Source organism: Sturnus vulgaris, chromosome 5, assembly GCF_052056855.1.
Source record: "Sturnus vulgaris isolate bStuVul1 chromosome 5, bStuVul1.hap1, whole genome shotgun sequence".
NCBI classification, from domain to species: domain Eukaryota; kingdom Metazoa; phylum Chordata; class Aves; order Passeriformes; family Sturnidae; genus Sturnus; species Sturnus vulgaris.
The window spans coordinates 73,978,002-74,005,361 of record NC_142247.1 but is presented as its reverse complement, the minus strand read 5'-3'; the positions used below and the strand labels follow the sequence as shown (position 1 = coordinate 74,005,361).

Genomic DNA, 27,360 nt, shown 5'->3' with positions numbered 1-27,360 from the left:
ACCCGCGGGTGGCCGGGACCTGCTGGGTGTGACACTGGGGACAGCGGCATTGGGGGGGGGCACCTGTGGGAGCCAGGACACCCCAAAATTCAGTCAGGAAACCCCAAAACTCATCCCAGAATATCCCAAAATTCACCCAGGGACATCCCAAAATTCATCCGGGGCACCTCAAATTTCGGCCAGGAATATCCCAAAATTCAACTGAGGCACCTCAAAATTCACCCGGGGACACCCCAAGATTCAGTTAGGAAACCCCAAAACTCATCCCAGAATATCCCAAAATTCACCCAGGAACATCCTAAAATTCTTCCGGGGCACTTCAAATTTCAGCCAGGAATAACCCAGAATTTAACTGGGACACCCCAAAACTCACCCGGGACACCCCAAAATTCACCCACCGGGCTCTGTCCCTCCCATTTTCCCCCCCTCGTGTCGAGCCGGGACCATCCCCGGAACCCCGAGCGACCACAGGACCAGACGGAGCTTTCTTATAAATTTATTACATAATAATAATAATAATAATTAATAATAATAATATAATATAAGAAACATAGATCTCTGTGGGGGATGTGTATCACAACGTCAAGGGCGGGAGGCGAATGGCCGCACCTCCGTGACTCCGGAGAAGGAGAAAGCTCCTCCGGGAAAAATCCATACAAAATTAAGGGTGAAGTCAAACTGACCCTGGGAAATTAAAAACGGAACGAAAACCCACAGGTGAGTCCGGCTTGGGGCAGGGGCTGTGGGGGAACGGAACCGAGAGTGTGGCGGGGCCGGGCTGTGCACATGCAGCGGGTGTGAGGGGTGGCACATGCATGGGCAGTGAGGCCGTGGCCACGGCTGGGGCTGGCGAGGCCACCTGTCCCCCGCACTCGGGAGCTGAGTGACCCGAGGGGGGTTTTTGCTTTATTTTTGTCACAGTCGGGGTGGGTCGGGGGGGTACGGACAGGCGGATGGAAGTTGGGGGGGTGTGGGGGGTGTGGTGATGGCGCCGGGCTGGACAACGGAAAAATATCGACAAGTTTTTTTTTTTTTTTTTTTGGGGGGGGGGAAAAATTCCCTTTGGAAGCGGGAGGGGAAAAGAAAAGGAAAAGTGTCTCCCTTTGTACAGCGGAAAAAACCGAGTGCTGGAGAAGCCATGGGAGGAATCACAGTAACCGCCGCGGCCGGGGGTGGCACTGCCCGGGGGTGACACGGCCCGGGGGTGACACTGCCCGGGGGTGGCACTGCCCGGGGGTGACACGGCCCGGGGGTGACACTGCCCGGGGGTGGCACTGCCCGGGGGTGACACGGCCCGGGGGTGACACTGCCCGGGGGTGGCACGGCCCGGGGGTGACACGGCCCGAGGGTGGCACTGCCCGGGGGTGACACTGCCCGGGGGTGGCGTGGCCGAGGGGCCAAGCGGTGGTCAAAGGGTCAGCACGGCCGAGGGGTTGGCGTGGCCAAGCGGTGGTCGAGGGGTCAAGGCGGCCGAGGAATTGGCACGGCCGAGGAATTGGCACGGCCAAGATTGGCCTGGCAAAGGGGTGGTCGAGGGGTCAGCACGGCCGATGGATTGGCGTGGCCGAGGGGCTGGCCTGGCAAAGGGGTTGGCACGGCCGAAGGATTGGCGTGGCCAAAGGGCCGAGGGGTGGTCAAGGGGTCGGCACGGCCGAGGGGTTGGTGTGGCCGAGGGGTTGGCCTGGCAAAGGACTTGGCACGGTCGATGGGTTGGCACGGCCGAGGGCTCAGCGTGGCCACTGGCCAAGGGTGCTTTTAGGGTCAGTGTGGCCGAGGGGTTGGCGTGGCCACTGGCCAAGGGTGCCCTAAGGGTCAGCACGGCTGATGCGTTGGCGTGGCCGAGGGGTTGGCACGGCCAATGGCTTGGCATGGCCGAGGGGTCGGTGTGGTCAAGGGGCCAGCGTGGCCGAGGGGTTGGCGTGGCCAAGGCGTGGCCGAGGGGTCGGCACAGCCGATGGGTTGGCGTGGCCGGAGGGTCAGTGTGACCCCGGGATTGGCACGGCCGAGGGGTCAGCGTGGCCAAAGGTTTGGCATGGCCGATGTGTTGTTGTGACCGAGGGGTCAGTGTGACCCAGGGGTTGGCAGAGCCAGGGGGTGACCAAGGGGTCAGCACGGCCGGTGGGTTGGCGTGGCCGAGGGGTAGGGGGTCAGTGTGACCCGGGGGTCAGTGTGACACAGGGGTCAGGGGTCAGTGTGACCCAAGGCCGAGGGTCAGTGTGACCCAGGGGTCAGTGTGACCCAAAGCCGAGGGTCAGTGTGACCCGGGGGTCAGTGTGACCCAAAGCCGAGGGTCAGTGTGACCCAAGGCCGAGGGTCAGTGTGACCCAGGGGTCAGTGTGACCCAAGGCCGAGGGTCAGTGTGACCCAGGGGTCAGTGTGACCCAAAGCCGAGGGTCAGTGTGACACAGGGGTCAGTGTGACCCAAAGCCGAGGGTCAGTGTGACACAGGGGTCAGGGGTCAGTTCCTGCTCTGCCTTCTCCTGGATGGCTTTTCCAAAGGCAAGGTGGCCCCGGCTCTGGAGGTGGCCGGAGCTGGGGACCCCGGGAATTGCTCCGTCCCCACGGGACAGGGACAGCAGAGCTTTGGGAATGGCCACGGGACCGGACCGTGGCCGGGGGCACCGTGGGGTCCCGGCGGTGGCACCGCGGCACCGGGTGAGTGACCCCGGAGCCGGTGGCACCGCGGGGCACAGGCTGGGGGTGCGCGGGGGCACCGGGGGGACACGGGGGGGGACACGGGGGAGGGACACGGGGTGGGCTGTGCTGGCAGCTGGAGGGGCCACCCCGGGTGAAACCAGTTCGCCCGGGGACCCTGATGGCCTTTTGGAAGTCCCTTGTCCAGCTGTGCCGCATCCCCGCGGCAGCGCAGGGAACAGGGGTGGGAAGGGACAGGGATGGGCAGGACAGGGGACAGGGATGGACAGGGATGGGCAGGACAGGGGACAGGGATGGACTGGACAGGGGACAGGAATGGGCAGGATAGGGGACAGGAATGGACAGGGGACAGGGATGGGCAGGACAGGGGACAGGAATGGGCAGGACAGGGGACGGGAATGGACAGGGGACAGGAATGGACAGGGGACAGGGATGGGCAGGACAGGGGACAGGAATGAGTAGCGCAGAGGACAGGAGTGAGAGGGGCTGGGACAAGGATGAATGGCACGGGGGGACAGGGATGGGCAGGGCTGGGGACAAGAATGAGCAGGGCCAGGGACAGGAATTAATGGGATGGGGACAGGGATGAGCGGGACGGGGGATGGGGATGAACGGGACAAAGGGGACAGGGATGAACGAGATGAAGGGGACAGGGATGAACGGGACAAAGGGGACAGCAATGAGTGGAGCAGAGGACAGGGATAAAGGGGACAGGGATAAGCGAGACAGGGACAAACGGGACAGGGATAAACGGGACAAAGGGGACAGAGATGAGTGGCGCAGGGGACAGGGATAAGCGAGACAGGGATAAACGGGACAAAGGGGACAGGGACAAACAGGCCAGGCGGCAGGGACAGCCCGGGGGGGTTGGTGGCAGCCCCGGGCGCTCTCGGGACGGGCAGCGCGGCTGGAAGTCGCCTTCTCTGGCGTGGGGCCTGACTGGGACGAGCCGTGGTGTCCCCGCGGGGCGGGTGACACTCAGTGTTCGCCAACACAGGTACGGCTGCAGCTGCTTCAGCGGGAGCTGGGGGTGCCCGGGCGGGCACGGCCATTTCCTCCTTCCTTCCGAGGAGGAGGAGGGTGAGCAGGAGGAGGAAGGGGGCAGAGGGAGGCTCCTCCGAAATGGCGAGAAGGCGTCCAGCTCTCCCGGTCCCAGAGCGAGCTTAGCGCGGAGCGGTTGCGCTCCGCGGGGTTTTTGGCCTCTCGCGGCGAGAGGCGGCCGCGGGCGGGTCTCCCTCACTCGGGGGGTGCCCCAAAAAACAGCTGCGGAAGGGGCAGGAGACCCGGGGACACCCGGCGGGGATGGCGCCGGGCTGCCCGCGCTCAGGCCACCACTGTCACCTTCCACCGCGCGCCCGGGGGGCCTTGGCGGAGCGGCCGCGCCCTGAGGGGACGCGGGGGTGGCTCCGCGAGGGGGGCACCGGGGCAGAGGTGCCACCGAGGGGACACCGAGGGCGCCGGGGGCTGCCGGGGGGAGGGAGGGAGGTGGAGAGGGAGGGAAGGGGGGTAGGGAGGGGCAGGGACAGGGGAGGGACAGGGCAGGGACAGGGCAGGGAGGTCAGTGCCAGGCAGGGATGGTCAGCCAGAGTGGTCAGCGCCATGCAGGGTGGTCAGTGCCAGGCAGGATGGTCAGTGCCAGGCAGGATGGTCAGTGAGGGATGGTCAGGGTGGTCAGGCAGGCTGGGCAGTGCCATGCAAGGATGGTCAGCCAGAGTGGTCAGGGTGGTCAGGCAGGGATGGTCACTGCGGTCAGCCAGGCTGAGCAGTGCCATGCAGGGTGGTCAGTGCCAGGCAGGCTGGGCAGTGCCAGGCAGAGTGGTCAGGGTGGTCAGGTAGGGATGGTCAGTGCCAGGCAGGGTGGTCAGTGTGTTCAGCCGGGGGGCAGTGCCAGGCAGGGTGGTCAGGGTGGTCAAGCAGGGATGGTCAGTGCCAGGCAGGGGTGGTCAGTGAGGGATGGTCAGTGTGGTCAGGCAGGGTGGTCAGGGTGGTCAGGGTGGGATGGTCAGGGTGGTCAGCCAGGCTGGGCAGTGCCAGGCAGGGATGGTCAGGGTGGTCAAGCAGGGATGGTCAGTGCCAGGCAGGGGTGGTCAGTGAGGGATGGTCAGTGTGGTCAGTGCCGTGCAGGGTGGTCAGGGTGGTCAGCCAGGCTGGGCAGTGCCAGGCCGTGCCGAGGGGCAGCGCCGAGGGGACGAGGGTGGCACAGCCGGGACCAGCGGTGGCCGTGCAGGGGCTCTGAGGGGACCCCCGTGTCCCCAAGGCGGGGACAGCCTGGCACACAGGTGCCAGGTGTGGGGTGGCGCGGCCACAACAGCCTCGGGAAGCGACAGCCAAAGGAATTCCAGGGAATTCTCAATTCCACAGCTTGGGAAGGAGCCCGTGCTCAGCCCGCCATGCCACATTCCCGCGTGCGACATTCCCGCCGTGCGACATTCCCGCGTGCGACATTCCCGCGTGCGACATTCCCGCCATGCGACATTCCCGCGTGCGACATTCCCGCCGTGCGACATTCCCGCGTGCGACATTCCGGCCGGGATGCAGAGGGGCTGGGATGGGATCTGGGATCCCGGGATGTGCGGGACAGCACCGGGAAGGGGGCGGGAGGGGACGGGGACAGAGGGGACACGGAGCGCAGGTGGCACGGGAGACACAGGGGGGTGGCACAGGATTGGATTGGGAATGGGGCTGGGACGGGAACTGGGGCAGGAACTGGGATGGGATCGGGGATGGAACTGGGAGAGATTTGGGGGCACAGGTGAGATGGGTTTGGGGCACAGGTGGGGGCTGGGTTTGGGGCACAGGTGAGATGGGTTTGGGGCACAGGTGGGAAGGGTTTGGGGGCACAGGTGGGATGGGTTTGGGGCACAGGTGGGGGCTGGGTTTGGGGCACAGGTGGGATGGGTTTGGGGGCACAGGTGGGAAGGGTTTGGGGCACAGGTGAGATGGGTTTGGGGCACAGGTGGGGGCTGGGTTTGGGGCACAGGTGGGATGGGTTTTGGGCACAGGTGGGAAGGATTTAGGGGCACAGGTGAGATGGGTTTTGGGGCACAGGTGAGATGGGTTTGGGGGCACAGGTGGGATCGGTTGGGGGCACAGGTGGGAAGGGTTTGGGGGCACAGGTGGGGGCTGGGTTTGAGGCACAGGTGGGAAGGGTTTGGGGCACAGGTGGGGGCTGGGTTTGAGGCACAGGTGAGATGGGTTTGGGGGCACAGGTGGGGGCTGGGTTTGGGGCACAGGTGGGATGGGTTTGGGAGCACAGGTGGGGCTGGGTTTGGGGCACAGGTGGGGGCTGGGTTTGAGGCACAGGTGGGACGGATTTAGGGGCACAGGTGAGATGGGTTTGGGGGCACAGGTGGGAAGGGTTTGGGGCACAGGTGGGGTCTGGGTTTGGGGCACAGGTGGGAAGGGTTTGGAGCACAGGAGGGCGGATTGGGGCAAGGTGACCCTGGGGGGGTCTGGCACAGAGGATTTGGGGTCGAGGGTGACCCCGGTGACACAGCAGGGCTGGCAGGGCGGGTTTGGGGACACGGGCGCTGGCTTGGCTGGGGCTGGGGAGGGGACAGGGCCGAGGGGCAGGACCTGAGCTCGACATTCCCACCCCGGCGGCTGCGGTGGCACCCGCGGTGCCGCAGGTGAGGGGTCGGGGCTCACCGAGCCCGGCATTCCTGGGAGTTTTTTCTCCCGGGATTTTTTTTTTCCCTGGGATTTTTTTTCCCCCGGGATTTTTTATATATATATATATTTTTTTTTCCCCGCCTGGTCGCTCACCGGGCTGGCTCCAGACCCTTCCCCATTCCCGGCTGGAACAGCGGGATGGCAGCTGGGAATGGGGACAGGCCACGCACCCCAGGTGGCTTCCGGAGAAATCCCGGGTGTCGCCACGTGGGCGAGGGCTTGGGGACAAGGAGATGGCACCGGGGACCCTCCTGAGGACATCCCGGTGTCCCTGCCAGGGCAGGGGACATCCCAGAGACATCCCAGAGACATCCCAAAGACATCCCGGTGCCCTGACACAGGGCAGGGACATCCCGGGGACGTCCCGGTGCCATCCCGGTGTCCCGGGCCCTTTTCCCTGGCAAGGTGGGGAAGGTTCGGAGATGTTTGAGGGTCAGGACGAAGCTCCCTGTCCTCCCCTCTTAGCACCAGAAGAGTTTTTGTGTTTAATGCCTTCCTGGGGGCCTCGGCTTTTGGGACCACCGAGCCCTCCCCTCCCGGCCAGCCGGGCACGCCCTGGCCACCCCCGGCCCAGGGGACAAGCGGGTGGCACTGGGGACAATTCTGGCAAATCCCCGTGGCCACCGCCAGCCCCGGGACCCCCCAAAAATTGGGGACACAACCCTTGGGGACCTCCGTGCTGTGTGCCTGGAAGACTCGGTGTGTCCCAAAACGCAAATTTTGTTTTTTTGTTTTTCTTTTTTTTTTTTTTTCTTTTTTTTTTTTTTTTAGTTTTTTTTTTTTTTTTTTAAGTGATTCTCTGAATCTTTACAAATCCAGAGCGTCTGAAAGGAGATTTTTTTTTTTTTTTTTGGGGGGGGGGGGGATTTTAGTTTTTTTTTGTGTGTGTGTTTAAAAAGACTTTTTCACATTCATTCAGTCGCTTAAAAACTCCCACGGGCGTCCCGGGAGCGTCTCCTCCAGTCCAGAGATAGGAATTATTATTATTATTATTTTTTTTTTTAGGAAAATCCTAACAAAAATCAGGTGGCTATAGCTCTGGAGATATAGATATATAGATATTCTCTCTTTCCAAATATAGAGCTGCTTAAAAAGATGCAAAACGAGGGATGAGCAGGATTTTTTTTGGGGGGGAAAGGGGGTGTGAGTGTGTGTGGGGGGGGAAGGATCCTGTAATTCGTTATCTCGTGGGGCTTATCAGCTGCTCTCTAGATAAATGCACGGAGATTAAATAATTTCCCATCAACGCTTCCCCCTTTTGGAAAAAACAAACAAAAAAAAAAACCAAAACAAGACCCCAAGCCCAGAGGAAATCAAACCTTTCCCACCCCCCTCCCCCTCCCCTCAAAACGTTGGCAAAGCGTTTTTTTTTGTTGTTGTTTTTTTTGTTTTGTTTTGTTTTGTTTTCTGTTTTTTGTGGGTTTTTTTTGCTGCGGGAATTTGTCCCCCCCACCCCCCCAGCCTCCCGACATTCCCAAACATGCTTCGATCCATGCGCTCCTCGCTCCCTCCTCTCACCCAGCAGCTCAGAGTCCGGGGGGGTCCGGCTGGCGGGGGGGCTCTTCTGGCACGGCCTGGCACGGCCTGGCACGGCTCGGGGTGGCACGGCCGCTGCTGGAGCCTTCCCGGCCCTTCCTTCTTCCTCTTTTTTTTTTTTTTTTTTTTCTTTCCTCCTTTTCTCCTTCTTCCCTTCTTTCTTTTTTTTTTTCCTTTCTTTCCTTCCTTCCTTTCTCCGGGAGCACCGCCGGGATGGCCCCGCTGGAGCCGCCGCCTCCGAGCCCTGCGGGGACACCTGGGGGACACCTGGGGGACACCTGGGGGACACCTGGGGGACACCTGGGGGCACCTCCTGGCAGGGACACCTGGGAGGGGGGGGACACCTGGGGCCACCTCCTGGCAGGGACAGGACCTGGGGCCACCTCTGTCCCCGCCAGGGACACTTGGATGGGTTCAGGACCTCGGGGTCACCTCCCGGCAGGGACAGTTCTGACCCTGCCGGGGACACCTGGAGGGGTTCAGGACATCGGGGCCACCTCCTGCCAGGGACACTTGGATGGGTTCAGGACCTTGGGGCCACCTCCAAGCCTGGCAGGGACAACTGTGACCCTGCCATGGACACCTGGAGGGGTGTCAGGACCTGAGGCCACCTCCCGGCAGGGACACTTGGATGGGTTTAGGACATTGGGGCCACCTCTGACCCTGCCGGGGACACCCGGAGGGGTGTCAGGACCTGAGGCCACCTCCCGGCAGGGACACCTGGGACTTGTCAAGATTTTGGGCCACCTCTGAGCCCGGCAGGGCCACCCGGGAGGTGCCACCTCCTGCTCTCGCCACGCCGCCAGCGGCTGGGGCAGCTCGGGGGGGGGGGGGGGGGGAGCTCCGCGTCCCTGCCTGTCCCCCGAGGTGCCACCACCGCGGCGCGTCCCTGCCTGTCCCCGCGGCCAGCCCCGGCCCGGTGCCACCCCCGGGGCAGGGCACACGGAGCGATTTACAGGCCGGACTCTCTGTGAAAAACGGGAACGAGGAGGAATTTCATGCAACATTCCTGGTCCGGAGGCGGCGCGGGGGGCGGGAGCGGGCGGGAGCCTTTTTGGGGAGGTGGGTGGGGTCGGCGTTGTTGGGGTGGGGGCTCCACACCCTCAGTGCAGTGCTCGGAGGAGGAGAAGGAGAATCCGAGTGGGTTTTCTTGGCTTGGGAATAACGCCCCGCCCTTCCCACGGCGGCTCCGGGCGCGGTCAGCTGTCCACCAGCTGCTTGAGCGCCCGCTCGATGTTCATGCGGTGCCCCACGCGGGTCACCCCCAACTCCACGAAGTCCTCCTTGGTCAGGGCGGGCAGGTGCGTGCCCTCGATCTCGTGGTCCTCGAACTTATCCCGGTGCTCCACCAGGTTGATGCTCTCCAGCCAGTCCCCCACGTCGTACTTGTTCCACAGGTGCAGCGGCTTCTGCATGAAGGGCCTGGGCGGGTGCAGCGTGTGCAGCGCTGGCGACGGCGACGGCGACGGCGACGGCGAGCGGCTGCGGGCGCTGACGCTGCGGACCACGAAGCGAACTTCCTTGGGTTCGTGGGGGATGGAGAGGCTGGAGGATTTGAGGATGGTGGGGGGCGTGAGGCCGTAGGGCCGGACGGTGCTGAGGGGCTCGGGCCGCTCCAGCGCCGCGGGTTTGACGGGGCTGGGAGTGCGGCGGGTGACGGGGTAGCGGCTGCCGGGCCGCACGGTGAACGTGGTGCCGGAGCTGCGCTGGGAAATGGTGCTGAGCTCGCCTAAACTACTGAAAAGTCTGCGGAGAGAGCGGGAGAACGGGAGGAGAAAAGAGAGAGAGAGAGAGAGAGAGAGAGAGAGAGAGAGAGGAGAGGGAAGGGGTGAGGCCAGGTTTGGGAATGGGGGACACCAATCCAGCGTGGAGGGTTTGGGGTTGGGAGAATTTGGGACGCGGCTCGGGTGGGAGATCCCCGAGGGGGGGGATGTCCCGAAAGGTTCCGGCAGTGCTGCCAAGGGTGAGGATTCCCGGCCTGTCCTGCCCTCCTGGCACGGCTCTGTGTCCCCCCCAAAATGTCCCCAGCCCTGGGGACAAGGACCCTGCGCCTCGTCCTGCCCCGTCCCCCTCCCCTCCCCTCCCCGCGCTCCCAGTGGGGAAAAGTTGGGATGAGAGGGAAAATAAGGAAACCTTCCGGCGTTTTCCGGGGATGGGGGGAACCTCTGGTGGCGGTCCCCTGGTGGCCAGGGGTGGCCGGGCCGGTGTCCCCTTGGCACTGGGGGACCCCCTGGCTGTGCCACCGTGGGAATCTTGGATGGGGACGCGGCTCCTGCCGCCGGCGCTGTCCCCTCGGCATTGTCCCCATCCCGCCATTGTCCCCATGGAATGGGCAGGAATGGGAAAGGAAACGGAGCTGACACCCGGATGAATCCCAGGAAATCAGAGTCCTCCGCTCTGGAGAGGATGGGAAAACTGGGAACGTTCTCCTGGAGAAAGGAAGGATCCAGGGAGAGCTTCCAGCACATTCCAGGGCCTGAAGGGGCTCCAGGAGAGCTGGAATTTGGGAAAGGCGTGGAGGGACAGGACACAGGGAATGGCTTCCCAAGGGGAGATTGGGGTGGGAATTTGGGAAGGAATTCCTGACTGGGTTGGAATTGCCAGAGCAGCTGTGGCTGCCCCTGGATCCCTGGAATGTCCAAGGGAAGGTTGGAGCAGCCTGGGACAGTGGGAAGTGTCCTTGGATGGGTTTTGAGGTCCCTCCCATCCCATCCCAGTTCCCTTGTCCTCAGAACTATCCCATAAAATTCCTGCATCCCGGTGCCTCAGTTTCCCTGCCCCTCCCCTGCTCGGGCTCCCATCTCAGCTCCCTCCTGGAAAACTGGGACATTCTGGAATGCTGCTGGGATCCAGCACTGCCTCCTGGTTTTGGGAATGTTGAGGAGCTCTAAGGATCCCATAAATCCATGGGATGAGCTGGACTTGGCTGAAAATCCGCAGGATGATCCGCGTTCCTCATAATTCCCATTTCTGAGCCACGCTCCCGATAATTCCCGTTTTTCTGCTTCCCTGGCACAGCAGAGCAGGAGTCACCTTCGGGAAAAAGCCGGATGTCCTTGAGGAATGAGACACGGAACGGGAATTGCGGGCACGCGGCCGCGCCCCACCCGGACCTGGGATCTGCGAGAGAAATTTCTGGATCTGCTGGAAAACTCCGGGAGAAGCAGCTGGGAAGGATCCAGGTGTGTTCCTGGGGATGCGCCGCTGGGGCTGAATTCCCGTTTGGAATTCCCGGCCTCCCGTTTTTCCCGCACGGAGCCCCAGCTGGATCCCCTCCCTGCCCTGCATTCCCGGATTCTCCCTCTCCAGCCAGGAATTCCCCAACCCCGGCTCCAACGTCTCCGGATCCGAGCTGATTCCTTAGGGACCATCCCACATCTTGGGCTGCTGCTCTCAGGGAGCTTTTCCAGGATTTTAGGGATCATCCGTTTTTCCTCGAGGCAATCCCGAATCCATGCCAGCTCCGTTTCCCATTCCAGGGCTCTTTTCCAGGCAGCTCCAGGGGCGGCGTTCCCGCTGCTCCAGGTTTCTCCAGGAGCTGGGATGGGGCAGCTCCTCCAGCGGGTTTTGATCCCACAAATCCTTCTTGGGGCAGCTCCCGAGCCCGGATCGTCTCTGGGATTATTTGGATCCTTCCTGGAATCGCTGGGATCATTCCTGGAATTATTGGGATCGTTCTTGGGATTATTTGGATTGTTCCTGGGATCACTGGGATCATTCCTGGATTGTTTGGATAGTTGCTGGGATAATTTCTAGGATGACTCCTGGGATTGCTGGAATAATTTCTGGGATTATTTGGATCGTTTCTGGGATCACTGGGATGGCTGGGATTGCTCCTGGGATTCCTGGGATCGTTCCTGGGATTGCTGGGATGATTCCTGGGATCAGTGAGATAATTTCCAGGATCACTGGGATCATTCCTGGGATTGCTGGGATAATTCCTGGGATTATTTGGATCGTTCCTGGGATCACTGGGATCATTTCTGCGATAGCTGGGTTTGTTCCTGGGATTATTGAGATCATTCCTGGGATCACTGGGATTGTTCCCTGGGATTGCTGGAATAATTCCTGGGATTATTGGGATCTTTCCCTGTTCCTTGGTGAGGTTTCTCTGAGGTTTCTGTGCTGCTGCTCCAGCGTTCCATGTTCAAATCCTCGGGATTGTCTCGGGTGATTCCCATGGCTGGGACCACACCCCCCTTCCTCCGGCCTCGGTTTGGGCCTTTTCCCAACTTTCCTATGGATCTTCTTGACATCCCTGTGGATCTTCCTCCAAATCTTCTCCCAGCCCTCCTGTGGACGTTTTCCCAACCTTCCCGTGGACATTCTCCTGCCTTTCTCATGGATCTTCCCCTCACCCCCTACAGATTTTCTCTGCCCTTCCCGTGGATTTTTCCAGCCTTCCCAAGGATGTTTTTCCAGCCTTCCCGAGAATCCTCTGAGATCTTCCTTCCAATGGATCCTATGGATCTTCCTTCCTTTCTATGGACCTTCCTCAAATGCTGAGCCCAAACATAATCCTAACCCTGATCCTAACCCCAATCCCAAGCCTAATCCTAGCCCTGTTCCCAACCCAGATCCTGACCGTGATCCTAATCCTGATTTTAATCCTGAACCTAAACCTGACCCTAACTTTGACTCGAAATTAATCTTAACCCTGATCCTAATTTTGATTGTGGTCCTAACCCTAAACCTGACCTTAATTTTAACCCTGATCCTAAACTGGACCATAATCCCAATCCCAATCCTACCCCTGCCCCTGTCTTTTCCTGGGAATCAGACAGGGATTCTGGGGGCTGGGCCGGGATTTGGGGCAGGGATCAAACATTGTCTGAAGTTTTCCTGGTCCCGGTCACTCCGGTGGATGGGACACGGCCACCCCAAAGGATCCGGGATCGGGGCTGGGAGCAGGACACAGAATTCCCACTGTCCTGAACCCGGCAGCTGTGGGATGGGCCCCGGGAGGAACTTTGGGATTAGCCCTGGGAGGAATCTCGGGGTGAACTTTGGGATTAGCCTTGGGATGATCCCCAGGATGAGGCCCTGGAGGATTTTTGGGATTAGCCCTGGAAGAACCTCGGGGTGAACTTTGGGAAGAACCTAGGGATTATCCTTGGGAGGAACTTTGGGATGAGCCCAGGAAAGAGCCTTTGGAACAAACTTTGGGATGAGCCCTGGGATGAGCCCTGGGATGAGCTCAGGAAAGAGCCCTGGGAAGAACCTTGGGAAGGACCTCGAGAGGAGCCCTGGGATGAGCCCAGGGATGAACCTTGGGATGAGCCCTGGGATGAGCCCAGGGAGGAACCTCGGGATGATCCACAGGATGATCCAGGCGCCCCCAGTGCCAACACAGGGGACGGAGACCCCCTGGTGTCCCCCAGATATCCCAAATTTCCGTGACACCAGTGCCAGGACTGAGGGAATGAATCCACGGCTGGATCCAACGGGATGAGCCCCCCACGGCCGAGAAGAGCCTCGGGAATGGCCCCGTTCCGGGTGTTCCCGGAAAATCCGGAGCATCCCACGCCTCCGCCCCAGCCGGGAGCAGAGCAAATCCCCGGGAATGGCATCCAGCAGCCGTCGGGAAAGCGGGAACGCGGCCCCCGGCATTCCCGGAGCGTCGGGATCCGGCGCTGCTCTCCCGGGGCGGGGCCGCGGCCTCGGCCTCGGGAATTCAGCGCTTGGCAGAAAAGGACAAGGAAAAATCACCCGGGAACGGCTCCGGGAGCTGGGACACGGAACGGGACACGAGGACGGGACACGGGGACAACACGGAGGAAGCACAACCAGGAGCACGGCCATGCACGCTGGGAAATTCCCAAGGGGAATTGGAGATTCCCATGGATCCCAATCCCCCACCCTAATCCCATGGATTTCCCCTTCCAGCCCAAGGGAGCTGGAGTGGGAATGGCTTTTCCCGGGATCCCGCTGCTGTCCCAGCCTGGGGGCCCCTCCCAGCTCAGGAAGGGATTCCAGAAGCTCTGGAAGCCACTGGGATATCCTGGAATCATTGCTGGGGGAATCCCTGGATCCCGATTTTCCTGCTGTGGCCTCAGGTGACTTCCCTGGGGGACTGGGATGGAGCAGGATCCCAGGAGCTCCCACCTCTGTCTCACGGAATTTTTACTCCAGAGGGAGACCTGGGATTCCCCCCGGCCTGGGCAATCACGGATGGATCCTGGTGCATCCATGGTTTGCTGGGATGGGAATGGGGATGCTCCACCCCCTCTCCCCAGTGTCCTTCCCAGGGTCTTCTCCACCATTCCTGGGGTCATTTTCCATCCCTCCTGGAATCCTTTCCCACTAACTGGGATCTTTCCCATCCTTCCTGAAGTCCCTCCCACCCTTCCTGAGGTCTCTCCACCATTCCTGGTGTCCTTCCTTACCCTTCCTGTGATCTTTCCCACCTTTTTTGCGATCCTTTCCCCTTTCCTGGAATCCTTTCCCACTTCCCAGTGTCTTTCCCACCCTTCCCGGGACCTTTTCCATCCTTCTGGGGTCTCTCCCACCTTTCTTGGAATCTCTCCTACCCTTCCTGGGACTCTTCCCGGATCTCTCCCACCTCCCCATCCCAATCCCCCCCCCTTCCCCGGGGGATCCCGACGGGAATTTCCTCAGCGGGAACACCTCAGCGGGAAGAGCCGGACACGCCACCACAGCACAGGGACAGGGCCATGCTCCCGAAGGGACACACGCACATCCCGGAGCCGGCTCCGCTCCCGCCGCCTCCCCCAAATAAAAAAAAAACAAAAACCAAAAAAAACCTCGGGAATACCGGCGGGAGCGGGGGGGGCCTCACCGGGGAAAGGGGAAGAAGACAGGTGAGGAATGGGACATTCCCGGTGGGATGGAGCTATGGAATGGGAACGTGCTCACTTACACAACTCGCCCACCCTCCGGAGGCCAGAGGCGGATCTAGGACAGAGCAGCGGGACATGCACATGGAAGCAGGAAAAGAGGCAATGAGAGAAATGTTAGCTCCGGTCCGGGAAGCGCCACACGGAAAAAAGAAGCCACCGGACGTCGATCCCGAGGGATTCAGGGCCGGGAGAACCGCGGGGAATCCGGCCTTGGGCGTCGCGGTGTTCCCTGAGTGGAGACCCCCAGGTTGGGTTTGGGGGGAGGTGGGGGTGGGAATTGGGAATGGGGGGGGGGGGGGGGGATGGAGGAGGGAATGGGAATTTGGGGAGGGGGGGGGTGGAATCGGGATGGTTCCCGTGGGATGGGGGAGGGCGTGGCCGGCCGGGAATGGGGCGGTTGGAATTGCATGGATTCAGCCAAAGCCTGGAGGGGTGGACAGCGACAGAGCTGCTGGGAGGGCTGGGAAAAGAGGGAGCAGAGGGAAAGGGATCTGGGAAAGGCGGGGATTTGGGGAGGAACAGGGATTAGGGGAAGGCAGGGAAATGGGAATTGCAGGGATTTGGGGAGGAACAGGGAAAGGGGAATTGCAGGGATTTAGGAAGGGAAGGGATTTGGGAAAGGCGGGGAAATGGGAATTGCGGGGATTTAGGAAAGGCAAGGGTTTGGGAAAGCAAGGAATTTGGGAAAGGGTCAAGGATTTGGGAAAGACTGGGATTTGAGGAGGAACAGGGATTTGGGAAGGAGAGGAATTAGGGAAAGGAAGGGAAATGGGGAATGCAGGGATTTCGAAAGGGAAGGGATTTAGGAAAGGCGAGGATTTGGGCAAGAGGGATTTGGGGAGGAACAGAGATTTGGGAAAGGCAGGGATTCGGGAAAGGAAGGAAACAACAAATGCATGAGAAAAATGCCCCACAGCCAAAACAACACCGAGCAGCCGACACAAAATTCCCAAGTTTTTCCATGTCCCCCCGGGGCTGGTGACAGTGACGGTGCCATCGGCCACCCCCAAAGGCCGCGGGATGTTCCTGGGGATTCGGTGCTTCCCGGAGGGAATATCCTGTGGAATTTCCCCGGGATCCCTCGGCTGTGCTGTCGGGAAGGAGGGAACGGCCTCATCCCACCTGGATAAGGACCAGCAGCTTCCAGGTTTGGAATGGCGGCCCCCAAACCCCCTGGATTATTCCCAATTTTATCCCTTTCTGCAGGGGAAATGTCGGAGCTGTGCCGGGAGCGGGGACACCTCGGGAATGCCAAAAGTTGGGAGCTGCCATTGGAGCAGAGCCTGGGGAACATTTGGGAATGAGGGTTTGGGAATTTTTGGGGAAGGACACGTGGTTATCCCTTGGGAAAAACATCCCAAGGCGACCACGCCAGGACAGGGATGGAGAGGAGACCCAAGGGGGTCTCAGGCTCCATCTGGGATTTTTCCAGAGAAGTTTTGGGATTGGGATTTATCCACGAGCTCTGTCCCGAGCACGGACAATCCGGAGCAATCCCGGTATCCGGGAAGCTCCAGCGGGGAGGTCTGGCTGGGTCAGGGATGTTGTAACTAAAATTCCCTTTTTTCCTTCTCTGATCCCTTCAGGAAAAGGGAATTCAGGGCCGGAATTCACAGGAAAAATTCCCAATTCCTTTGGCGTTGGCCCTCGGCCTCCCCAAGCCAATCTCTTCCCACGAGAGATCCTGGGGAACTTCTGGAGCTCCCTCCTTCCCTGAACTGCAGCTGGAACGGATCCCTCTGGATTTCTCCAAGGAAAAGCCCTTCCCCCATGGTCTGCACCTCCAGGAAAAGGTGACAAATCCCTGGTGGATGGGAACGCCCCGGGCTGGGGACACTTCCCACTTTTCCCACTTGGAGGCTCCTTCAGGACCTGGAGCTCCTCCCACGGAGCTCCAGCCACCCCAGATTTCCCAAAAAAGTCCCGTTTCCTTGGGATGAGGGTGATGAGGGTGAGGTTGGGATGGGAGAAGCCAGCGGAGCGGGGACGCGGTGACACCGGGACAGGACACGTGCTGGGACCCTGTCTCCTTGTAGGCATCAAACCCTCCCCAGATCCCGCGGGATCACCTGGGATCCAGAGCCCCAGAATTCCCGGTTTTTCCACGGCTCAGCCTCCCTGAGCTCCCCCAAGGCTCTGCTGGTGGGAAGGGTCCCCGGCCTCAGCCCGATGTCCTTGGAGAACCTGGAGGAAATTCCAGGGAAACCCAGAGGGGAGGGGATCCAGGAGATCCCACTGTGCCTGGAGAGCTCTGGGGAAGCCTCTTCCCATGGGAAGTGAAATCCATGGAACCCCGGGGGAGGGAGGGTGGAGAATGCAGGGGTTGTGGCCATCGGCAGCGTGGCCACCTCATTCCCAGTCCTGGCCACCTCATTCCCAATCCTGGATCCTCAATCCCAATCCTGGAGCCTTAATCCCAGTCCTGGAACCTCCATCCCAATCTTGCAATGTCCATCCCAATTAATCCTGGAATCTCCATCCCAATCGATCCTGGAACCTCCATCTCAATCCTGGAACCTCCATCCCAATCCTGGCCACTTCCTTCCCCAACCTGGCCACCTCCTCCTCAATCCTGGCCACCTCCATCCCAGTCCTGGCCACTCCTTCCCGATCCTCGTCACCTTTTCCCAAACGTGGCCACCTCCTCTCCAAACGTGGCCACCTCATTCCCACCCCTCCCTGCCACACAAACTCCCTCTATTCCCACTCTCCCTCACCCAGCCATTCCAATCCCCTTTTCCTTCCCTCCCCGCAGCCAATTCCCCCGATTTTCACCCCAAATCCCTGCTTCCCGTGGGAATTTCCCCGGGAAAGCCCCACCCAAGCCTACAAGGAAACAGGGGGTGCCTTTCCAAGCTTTGGCTGGGATGTGACGCCACTTCCGGGACACGGAATTCATTTAGGATCGGAGAAAAAGAGGCAGCTTTACCCTAAAAGGAACTCAAACCCCAAAGGGCTCAAGTTTCTTCTCCTTCTCCCTCAGATCTGCGGGAATACAAAGGAATTCGTGGAATTGCAGAGCAGCACCGGAAACGCTCCCTTTGGAAGCTCAAATTCCGCTTCCCGGGAGCCTTTTGGGGTTAAAGAGAAACAAAAGAACGAGCAAAGACACAAAAAAAAACCCTTGGAAAAGTTTCCCTCGGATCCAGAGCTCCAAACCGGGATATTTGGGATGTTCCTGGGAGTCTCCAGGAGCCAGAACTCCTTGGAAAATCTTTCCTGAACTCGGATCTGAAGCCCCAAACTCGAAATTTGGGATTCTCCTGGGGAATCACCATGACCCCTTTGGAAAAGATTCTCTGAGCTCAGATCCGGAGCCCCAAACCAGGACATTTGGGATGTTCCTGGTAGTCCCCAGGAGCCCTTAGAAAAGATTCCCTGATCTTGGATCTGGAGCCCCAAACTCGATATTTGGGATTCTCCTCAGGAATCACCAGGATCCCTTGGAAAATCTTCCCTGAGCTTGGATCTGGAGCCCCAAACTGGGACCATTGGGATGATCCTGGAAGTTCCCAGGAGCCAGAACCCTTTGGAAAAGCTCCCCTGAGTCCAGATCTGGAGCCACAAACTGGGATAATCGGGATTCTCCTTGGGAATCACCAGGAGCCCTTGGCAAAGATTCCCTGAGCTCAGATCCAGAGCCCCAAACTCGATATTTGGGATTCTCCTTGGGAATCACCGAGATCCCTTGGAAAATCTCCCCTGAGCTTGGATCCAGAGCCCCAAGCTGGGACTTTTGGGATGCTCCTGGGAGTCCCCAGGTCCCTTTGGAAAAGCTCCCCCGGCCCAACTCCAGAGCCCCAAAACCTCGGAACTCTCCTGGAAGTTGCCTTGGAGATTTATCACTGCCAGGGAAAACTCTTGGAAAAGCTGGAAATCTGTGGCTGGGATTTAACTGGAAGAACCCTTGGGATGGGCAAAGCTCCCACAGTTCTGGACTTGGAGCCTCCTTCCAAATTCCAGAGGAAAACACAAAATACAAAAATGACCTGGACAGATCCTGGGCCCTCCACACCCCAAATTCCTGGGAATTAAAGCACCATGGGATCGTTCCGATCGGCTGGAAAACACAAAGCAGCTGAGGAGGGGTTTTTGGGATGTTTGGGATGCTCCTGGTGAGTCCCAGAGGTTGGGAAGATGGATCCAGTCGGGATTATGGATGGCGAGAGCCTGGCAGGGCTGGGTGGGGCAGGGGACAGGGGGAGGCGGGACGGGAACGTGGCGGGAATTCTGCGGGAATGTCGCCTGGAGCTGGAGATGGCTCCGGGCGGGGAATGTGGCTCCCGAAAAATCCTGGGAATGGGCGTGTCCCCAATGACACACACACACCTGTCACGGTCACCGTCAGCTTTATTGGGGACACGGATGTCACACACGGAACACGCGCGGCTCCCGGCACCGGGAGCGGCTCCGGCACATCCCGAACCTCCCCCGCGCCTCAGCGGGGTTTTCCAGGATCCTGGGGTTTTTCCAGGATCCCGTCACCACTCCCAGGAATCCCAGACAGGAATTCCAGCCGGGGCAAGGTGGGCTCTGCTCCCAAGGAATGAAAGGGAATCACCTGGAGGTGAAGCTGGATTTTGGGAAAACTCCTTCCCGGAAAGTTGATGAAGCGTTGGAATGGGATGCCCAGGGAAGGGGCGGAGTCCCCGTTCCCGGTGGGATTAAAAGCCGTGTGGATGTGGCACTTGGGGGACACGGGGCAGTGCTGGCAATGGTTGGACTCGGTGGGATCAGAGGGATTCTCCAACCTCAACAATTCCAGGATTTTGGGTTAAACACGAGGAAGCCGCTCTTGGACACGGCCACCAAGGGCCACCACGGATGAAGGGAATTGTCCCCTTGCTCCGCTGCCATTGTCACCGTCCCGGGTGTGGCCTGAGCCGTGACCTGACGTTCCCAGTGTCAGAATTCCTTGGGCTCTTTCCCAGGCCCTCGGCTCAAAGGTCCTTCCGTGGACGCCCGGCTTGGGAGGAGACAGAGCCGGAGTTAGAGCGAGGGAAAAAGTCACGGATCGGGGATTCCCAGGGAGCATTCCCAGAGGGATCGGTCAGGGAAAGGCGCCAGGGATTGCTCTGGAGCTGGGAATTCCCTGAGCTTGCATGGAATTGCTGGGAATTCAGCAGGAATGTGGGGAGGGAGGAATTCCAGCATGATTCCCCAATGGCAGCTGCTCTGCCAATCCCATGGATCCAGAGCCATTGGAAGGGCTGGGAAGGATCAGGTGTGGGAACATCAGAGTCCCCGTCCCTGTGGGATTCCAGGACACCTCAGTGTCCCATTCCCAGATTCCAGGACACCTCAGTGTCCCCTTTTGGTGACTCTGGGACACCTCAGTGTCCCCTCTGGGGATTCCAGGACACCTCAGTGTCCCTGTTCCTTGTGGGATTCCAAGACCCCTCAGTGTCCTTTTGGGGACTCCAGGTCACCTCATTGTCCCCATCCCTGCAGAATTCCAGGCTGCCATCCCTGTCCCCATCCCTGTGGGATTCCAGGCCACCTCTGGCTCCCAGCAGCTCTTGAGGGACGTTCAGGTGACACTTCCCTTCTCTGGACAATTCCAGAGCCTGGAGAACGCATCCCAAACTGGGTCACTCCCTCTTACCTAACCCTGCTCCCATTATTCCCTGAATTCACAGCAATTCCATAAAAAAAAAAACCACCAGGAGAGCTCGGACACTGCCACCATCATTCAAAATTCCGTTCACCACTGAACTTTCACTTCCCGGGAGAAGTTTTGAGAGCCCAAAACTCGGGAGATGAAAGGCAACGTGACTTTCCCAAAAGGGAAAAAGCCGGGAATGTGGGACTCTGCGGGATGGCTGCAAGGGCCGGATTCCAGCGGGAAGGGGGGAGCAAGGACGGGATGTGCGGGAAAACAGGAGGCTCTGGGGGCCGGATGAGGGGGGCACGGATCCCTGGGAATTGCGGGAATCACGGGGAAGGCAGGAAGAGAGGATGGAGAAGGGGTGATCCTCGAAATCGGTGAAATTGCTCCGGGGGAAAACCGGAGAGAGTGGATGGACACAGATGGAAGGGATGGGGACAGGGAAAGGGACATTCCAATGTCACCGGGGACCAGAGGATTCCCAGCAGGGAACCCCAAACCAGGAGTGGAATTTTGTGGAATTCTGGCAGGGCTTGTAAAAGCCTGGAATTCCCAGATTTCTGGCGCCGCTGGAGATGGGCACAGCCCCGATTCCAGAGGATCCCCAAACACCCTCAGCTCGGGATGAGGGAGGGGACCTCGGGTGACACCCTGGGGCAGGGAGACAGCCCCGGATCTGCTCCCAGTATTCCCAGTTTGAATCTGCTGGGATAGGCCAGGGTGATGCTCCAGGACACTTTGTCCCCAAGGCCACCACCTGAAATGTCCCTTCCTGTGCCAGCGCCGCGTGCAGGGAGCAGCCGTGGCCGGGATGGTTGGGTTGGAAAAGCTTTTCCCATGGGAATGGCTGCCCCTGATCCAGGGCTCCTGGCACCCATGGGTGACACTGAGTGACACTGCGTGACACCGGCTCATGGTGGCCCCGTGGGGCCACACCTGGAAGGGCAAGACAGGACTTGGATTTTGGGTCCCTTCCTGCTGGGATTTAATATTCCCAAGCTTTTTCAGGATCTGGACTCTGATGTGGAAGGTTTGGGATCGTTTTAGGGCAGGGTGGGTGAGGCAGAACCAGGGTGGGGTTGGTGCCACCTTGTCCTGTCCAGGGGGTGCCACCGGCCACCTTTGTCACCTCCTGAGTGGGACAGAACCTGGAGGTCCTCGGAAATGGAAATCCTGGAAAATCCCATCCGGCCAGGAGTGAACACGGAAGGGGTGACCCAGGACTCAACATTGTCACCAGAGAATTGGCATTGTCACCATGGCATTAGCATTGTCACCAGAACATTGTCATCATCAACACAGTGTTGACAATGTCACCATGGCGTTGTCATTGTCACCATGGCGTTGTCATTGTCACCACGGCTTTGACAGTGTCATCACGGCATCATTGTCACCATGTCGTCATTGTCAGCACGTCGTCATTTTCACCACAGCCTTGTCACTGTCACCAAGGCATCGCCATTGTCACCAAGGCATCGTCATTGTCACCAAGGCATTGCTATTGTCACCATGGCATTGGCATTGTCATCACATGATCGCTGTCGTCACAGCATTGTCACCACGGCATCCCCATTGTCACCATAGCATTGCCACCACACCGTTGTCATTGTCACCTCAGCATCGCCATTGTCAGCACAGCATCGTCATTGTCACCATGGCATCCCCATTGTCACCACAGCATTGTCGTTGTCACCACATCATCGTCATCACAGCATCCCCATCTCCATTGTCACCACTGCATTGTCACATCAGCATTGCCATTGTCACCACAGCATTGCCACTGTCACATCATCACTGTCACCACAGCATCCCTGTTGTCAGCACTTTGTCATTGTCACTACATTGTCATTGTCACTACATTGTCATTGTCACTATATCGTCATTGTCACCACGGCATTGTCACTGTCACCACAGCATTGTCATTGTCACCTCAGCATCCCCACTGTCACCACAGCATTGCCACCACGACATTGTCATCGTCACCACAACATCGTCATTGTCACCACCGCATTGTTATTGTCACTATATCATCGTTGTCACCACAGCATTGCCACCACAGCATGGCCATTGCCACCACAGCACGGCCATTGCCACCACAGCACGGCCGTTGCCACCACAGCACGGCCGTTGTCACCACAGCCCTGTCACACAGGCAGGGCAGGACACGGCGCCACGGCAAAGGCGGAGCGGGGGCAGCAGCCACGACCACGACACGCCGGGCCCAGCCCAATCCTCCCGCACACGTCCCGGCCCCTCCGCCGAGCTCCCGCAGCTCCGGGATGTCCCTCGAAGCCACGCCCGCCCTGTCCCCGTCCCCGTCCCCGGCCACGCCCGGCCCTTACCGTGCGGCCACCACCGGCGACTTCTTGCCGGGATCCAGCGCGGAGCCGGCCGGTTCCTCGCCCAAGGAGCGCGTGTCCTTGTTGAGCTGCTGGAGGCGGGAGCTCAGCTCGCTGATCACAGTTGGTTTGTCCTCTTCGGCCCCGTGGCCGGGCCTGCTCTCCATGGGGTCGCCCCATAGCTTGGACCTTCTCTGAAAGAGGTAGCGTGGCCGGGCCGCGCTGGTGGCCGCCAGCGTGGCCGCGTGGTGCTGGGAGATGAGCTCGCTGTCCGAAGACTGCTTCAAAAGTGGGTCCCTGAAAGTAACCGGCCCCTTGCTGAGCTGGGACTTGAGTTTGGGCTTTGGAGGCACTGGTGGCTTCTCGAGTAGAAAAGTTTGGCCGTCGGCGAAGGACGTGTAGGTGTCGGTGGGCTCGCCGCTCTCCGAGGACAGCGTGGACATGCTGGAGACCGTGGAGATGGTGCTCGTGGTCTCCAGGTGGTGGTCGCTGGAGCTCCTGGTGTCCACCTCTTCCACTCCCGAGTCCGCCGCCGACTCCGGGGCCGCGGGGGTGTCCGAGGGCTTCCCTGAGGGTGTCGCGCCGGGGGGAGAAGGTGCTACTGCTGCCGCTGGCAGGGACGGCGTGCTGGGCGCGGCCAGGTGGCTCACGGGGGTGCCGGGGGTGGTCACCAGCACCCCGTTGGCGAATTCATCCGGGGGTGGCACCAGCCCGATCTTGGCCAGCTCCTCGCGGGTCTCCTCGTCGCTGGAGGACAGCTGGGCCGGCGGGAGGGTCACCGTGTAGGGCTCCACCTCCTCCTCCGAGCTGCCCTGGCCCAGCGCCTTCTCCGAGGCCGGGCTGGCCGGCGGCTTCCCCACGGGGCTGGGCTGGGGCTCGGCCTTGGGGGACTCGACCGGCTCCGCGCAGACCTCGGGCACGGCCGGGCTCTCCTCTTTGATCTCCAGGCCGATCTCGTCTTGACCGTTACTGGTGGCGTGGACCATGATGAGGCCGGCGGTCTTCTGCTGCGACGTGTCCACGATGCTGATGATCATGGACTTCTTGTCCTCGGGTTTCTTCTCCTCCTTGCCCGGCGGCTCCGCTCGCACCTCGGGCTCCTTCCGCAGGGTGGTCGGAGTCGCCCAGGGGCTCTTGGTGGGGGTCAGAGCGCCGGCGTCGGCCGCCATCACCGCCTTCCCTCCGGGGGAGTAGGCGGGGGACACCAAGCTCTCCAAGTCCCCCCTGTCCGGTTCTTTGGTTTGGATGTCCACAAACAGGGGCGCGGCTCTGTCCGAGTCGGGGCTGTGGATCGGGGTGGGCGACCGGGATGGGACTTGAGTGGACAGCGCCCGTTCCCTTGCGGCCAGCGCCAGCGCCAGGGGCGAGTTGGGATCCAGGGGCTTTCCCGTCAGGGGGTGGATGAAGGTCGAGGAGGAGCTGCTGATTAATGGCTTTAAAGCTGACACGGGGGACGGCAGGAGGACGTCCCGGCTGCCCAGGAGCCGCTCGTCGATGGAGCGCGACTGCTGCAGCGACGGCATCTCGCTGCCGCCCGGCGCCGGCCCCTCGATGGCTCCCACCGACAGGAACACCGTGGATTTCCTCCGCTCGTCCAGCCGCCGGTCCCGGTCCTTCATGACGCCGGCGGCGATGGCGGTGGCGAAGGGGAGGCCGGCGGCTTCCACCTGAGCGATGCCGGGGTGGTGCTGGTATTCCAGGCGGTGGCTCCGGCGCGTGGGCGACGGCTCCCGGGAGGAGTAGCCGCCGGTGATGGCCAAGGCCGCCCGTTCCTGGGCGTCCTCCACCTGGAGCTGCTTGACCAGGGGACTCTTCTTCCTCTGCGGCTTGGTGGGGGCGAAGAGGCTGACGTTGAACTGGCCCATGTTGGCGTAGGGGTTGTCGATGACCCTGCCCTTCCTCTTGAGCTTCTCCGGAGGCGTCGCCGCCGGGCCGGGCCGCGGGATCTCGGTGGGTTCCACGGGGAGGTGGGAGGAATCCTGGAGGATTATCATGGAGCGGGCTCTCTTCTGCCTCTCGGGGTAGGGCATGGAGCCCCGGGCCTGGTCGTACATCTCGGCCGCGCTCAGCACCTGCGGCAGCCCGTGGAGTTTGGCTTCCAAGCCCGGCTTGAAGCTGGAGCGGATGGTGTCGTAGGCCCGGCCCGGCGGCGGCGGCGGCGAGAAGGACGGAGGGGGGCCGGTGTCGAAGTAATAGGGGGAGGGGGGCGGGGGAGGGGCGGTCTGGGGGGGAGGGGGGATCCCGTGGCCTTCCCGGACCGTGTCCGTCATGGAGGTGCTCCGCGGGAACTTCCCGTCCAGCAAGGACGCGGCCAGTTTCTCGTCTTCCCCTGGAAAGAAGGGAGACAACGGAGTCAGGGAGGAGATCCTCGACTTCCCAAGGGAAACAAGGAAAAATCGGAATCAGGGATGAGCTCCTTGATTTCTCAAGGGAAACAGTGGAATCAGGGATGAGTTCCTTGTCTTCCCAAGGAAAACGATGGAATCAGGGAGGAGCTCCTTGACTTCCCAAGGGAAACAAGGGAACAACAGAATCAGAGAGGAGCTCCTCGACTTCCCAAGGGAAAGGAAAAAGGAAAAGGAAAAGAAAAGGAAAAGGAAAAATTGGAATCAGGGATGAGTTCCTTGTCTTCCCAAGGAAAATGATGGAATCAAGGATGAGTTTTTTTCTTCCCAAGGGAAACAATGGAATCAGGGATGAGTTCCTTATCTCCACTTGGGAAACAAGGAGAGAAGTGGAGCCAAAGAGAAATTTCACATCTCCACGTGGAAAAAAAGGAAAACAAGGGAATCAGGGATGAGTTCCTTGTCTCCAGCTGGAAAGCAAGGAGAGAAATGGAGTCAGGGATGCATTTGTTGTCTCCACATGGAAAACAAGGAAAAGAGCAAAGTCAAGGATGAGTTTTTTTCTCTCCACATGGAAAACAAGGAAAACAAAGGAATCAGGGATGAGTTCCTTGTCTCCACTTGGAAAAAAAAGAAAGAAGTGGAGCCAAGGAGAAGTTTCACATCTCCACATGGAAAACAAAGCAAACAAGGGAGTCAGGGATGAGTTCCTTGTCTCCAGCTGGAAAACAAGGAAAAAAACGAAATCAGGGATGAGTTCCTTGTCTTCCCAAGGAAAACAAGGAGAGCAGTGAAGAGGACATTCCCAGAGAATTCCCAGAGTGGGACAGACCGGAAAGTGCTGGGGTTGTTCCTCACACCCCACTTTGTTCCCGAGACTTTTCCTCTTTCCAAGCCTCGCTTCCAGCGGAAGCTCCGAGACTGGAGCACCCAGCCAGAATTCCCAGAGCAGCCGTGGCTGCCCCTGCATCCCTGGAAGTGTCCAAGGCCAGGCTGGATCACCCTGGGGCCATGGGAGGTGTCCCATGGAAAGGCTGGGAATGGGATGAGCTTTGAGGTGACCCCAATCCGAACCATCCCAGGATTCCACGAGAGCCTCCCCCCACAGCCACATTCCCATGGGATCAGCTCCCCCGGGAGCTGTTCCCGGTGACGGAAGTGCCGCCAACGTGCCAGACATCCAAGTGCCACCGGCACGGGCGCGGCTCCCGTCACACTTCCCGCTTTCCCGAGGGGTGACATCTGTTCCCGAGCGCCAGACTGAGCCCGGCAGGGTCTAGCAGGAATTCCTGCTTTTTCACGGAATACTCGGAGACACTGCGAGGATTTGGATGGAAAAGCAGGAAAAAAAAAATCAGGGCTGGATTGGGATGATTTAAGGGCCTTCCCAACCCGAACCATTCCATGATCCTAAAATCCATTCACGCCACAATTCCCTCCCTCCATTCCCAGCTCCAGCCTCATTCCCGAGCCCGGATCCGCCGTGCTCACCCTTCCTTGGGGAAAATTCCTCCTTCCCAATCCCTGCTCCGCTCTTCCCAAGCTTTCAAACCGCTCCGGAGAGGATTTGGGCTTTTTCTTTTCTTTCTTTCTTTTTTTTTTTTTTTTTTTTTTTGGCCTCTGGAGCTTTTCCTTTATGGAAAATGCTCTTCCAGTGGCACTGAAAGGCTCCGGCAGCTCCGCCCGGAATCCGTCAGCGATTCCACCCGAGGCAGAATCCAATGGGGACAAAAGGGAGGAATTTGGCACTGAAATTCCATCCCATGCTGTTGGTCGTGCTGGAAACTGGGCTATTTTTGGGAATTGGGGATGTGCAGTGGGAATAAAGAACCGGCAGCACGGAACAGGTTCAAAGGGAGCCTGGACAAAGCCATGGAAAATGTTCCTTTTCCAAGCTTTTTTTGAAATCCTGGGAGCCGAGGCCAGCAGGGGGAATTCGGGAGGATGATCCCATCCTTGCCCTTTTTTCCTTGGGAATCTGGGCTCCTGCTCTAGATGGAGCTGTGGAATGTTCTGGGAGCAGCAGGAAGATTTCCAAAAAAAAAAACCCCAGTCCTGCCTTTCTGGAGATTTCTGGGAATGGCCGGGAGGTGACCCTGGGATATTTGGGAAGCTCAGAGCTCCATCCCTGGGCCTGGAATGTCCCAGGACATGGAATAGGAGAGCTCATCCTGGGAATGTGGTGTCTGGCTGAGCTAGGGCAGGAATTCCAGTGGGAAAGTGGGATCTTCCCTCTGGAATGTCCAGGGCGTGGCTGCTGGATCAGGGGGAAATTGGGACACCCAGTCCTTGGATCCAGCTCTCCTCCATTTTTTCCCCAAATGAGGAGGGGACGCCATGGAAAA

At 59.8% G+C, this 27,360-nt stretch overlaps 2 protein-coding genes and 2 long non-coding RNA genes across 4 annotated transcripts in view; all 4 read right to left on the bottom strand.

The window, feature by feature from the left end:
* Nucleotides 1-1,324: 1,324 nt before the first annotated feature.
* Nucleotides 1,325-5,162, bottom strand: LOC148223805 (uncharacterized). The gene is made up of 2 exons (XM_088166129.1): nucleotides 5,084-5,162; nucleotides 1,325-3,632 (listed from the first exon to the last, which is right to left on the bottom strand). The coding sequence occupies exons 1-2, from the start codon at nucleotides 5,160-5,162 to the stop codon at nucleotides 2,452-2,454; spliced, it is 1,260 nt and encodes a 419-aa protein (XP_088022255.1). The 3' UTR covers nucleotides 1,325-2,451.
* A 2,151-nt stretch (nucleotides 5,163-7,313) lies between these two features.
* On the bottom strand, nucleotides 7,314-8,689 carry LOC148223804 (uncharacterized). Its single transcript, XR_015804118.1, has 2 exons — nucleotides 8,164-8,689; nucleotides 7,314-8,130 (listed from the first exon to the last, which is right to left on the bottom strand). It is a non-coding gene; the product is annotated as an uncharacterized LOC148223804 (long non-coding RNA).
* A 32-nt stretch (nucleotides 8,690-8,721) lies between these two features.
* Nucleotides 8,722-27,360, bottom strand: part of SHANK3 (SH3 and multiple ankyrin repeat domains 3) — a 95,641-nt gene continuing 77,002 nt past the window's right edge. Inside the window, exons 20-21 of the mRNA XM_088166128.1 lie at nucleotides 22,674-24,999; nucleotides 8,722-9,609 (exon numbers count right to left, since the gene is read on the bottom strand). Of these exons, the coding sequence (XP_088022254.1) occupies nucleotides 9,063-9,609; nucleotides 22,674-24,999 (2,873 nt within the window). The 3' untranslated portion in view covers nucleotides 8,722-9,062. The remainder of the gene's footprint in view (nucleotides 9,610-22,673; nucleotides 25,000-27,360) is intronic.
* Nucleotides 19,056-22,611, bottom strand: LOC148223803 (uncharacterized). The gene is made up of 2 exons (XR_015804122.1): nucleotides 20,024-22,611; nucleotides 19,056-19,992 (listed from the first exon to the last, which is right to left on the bottom strand). It is a non-coding gene; the product is annotated as an uncharacterized LOC148223803 (long non-coding RNA).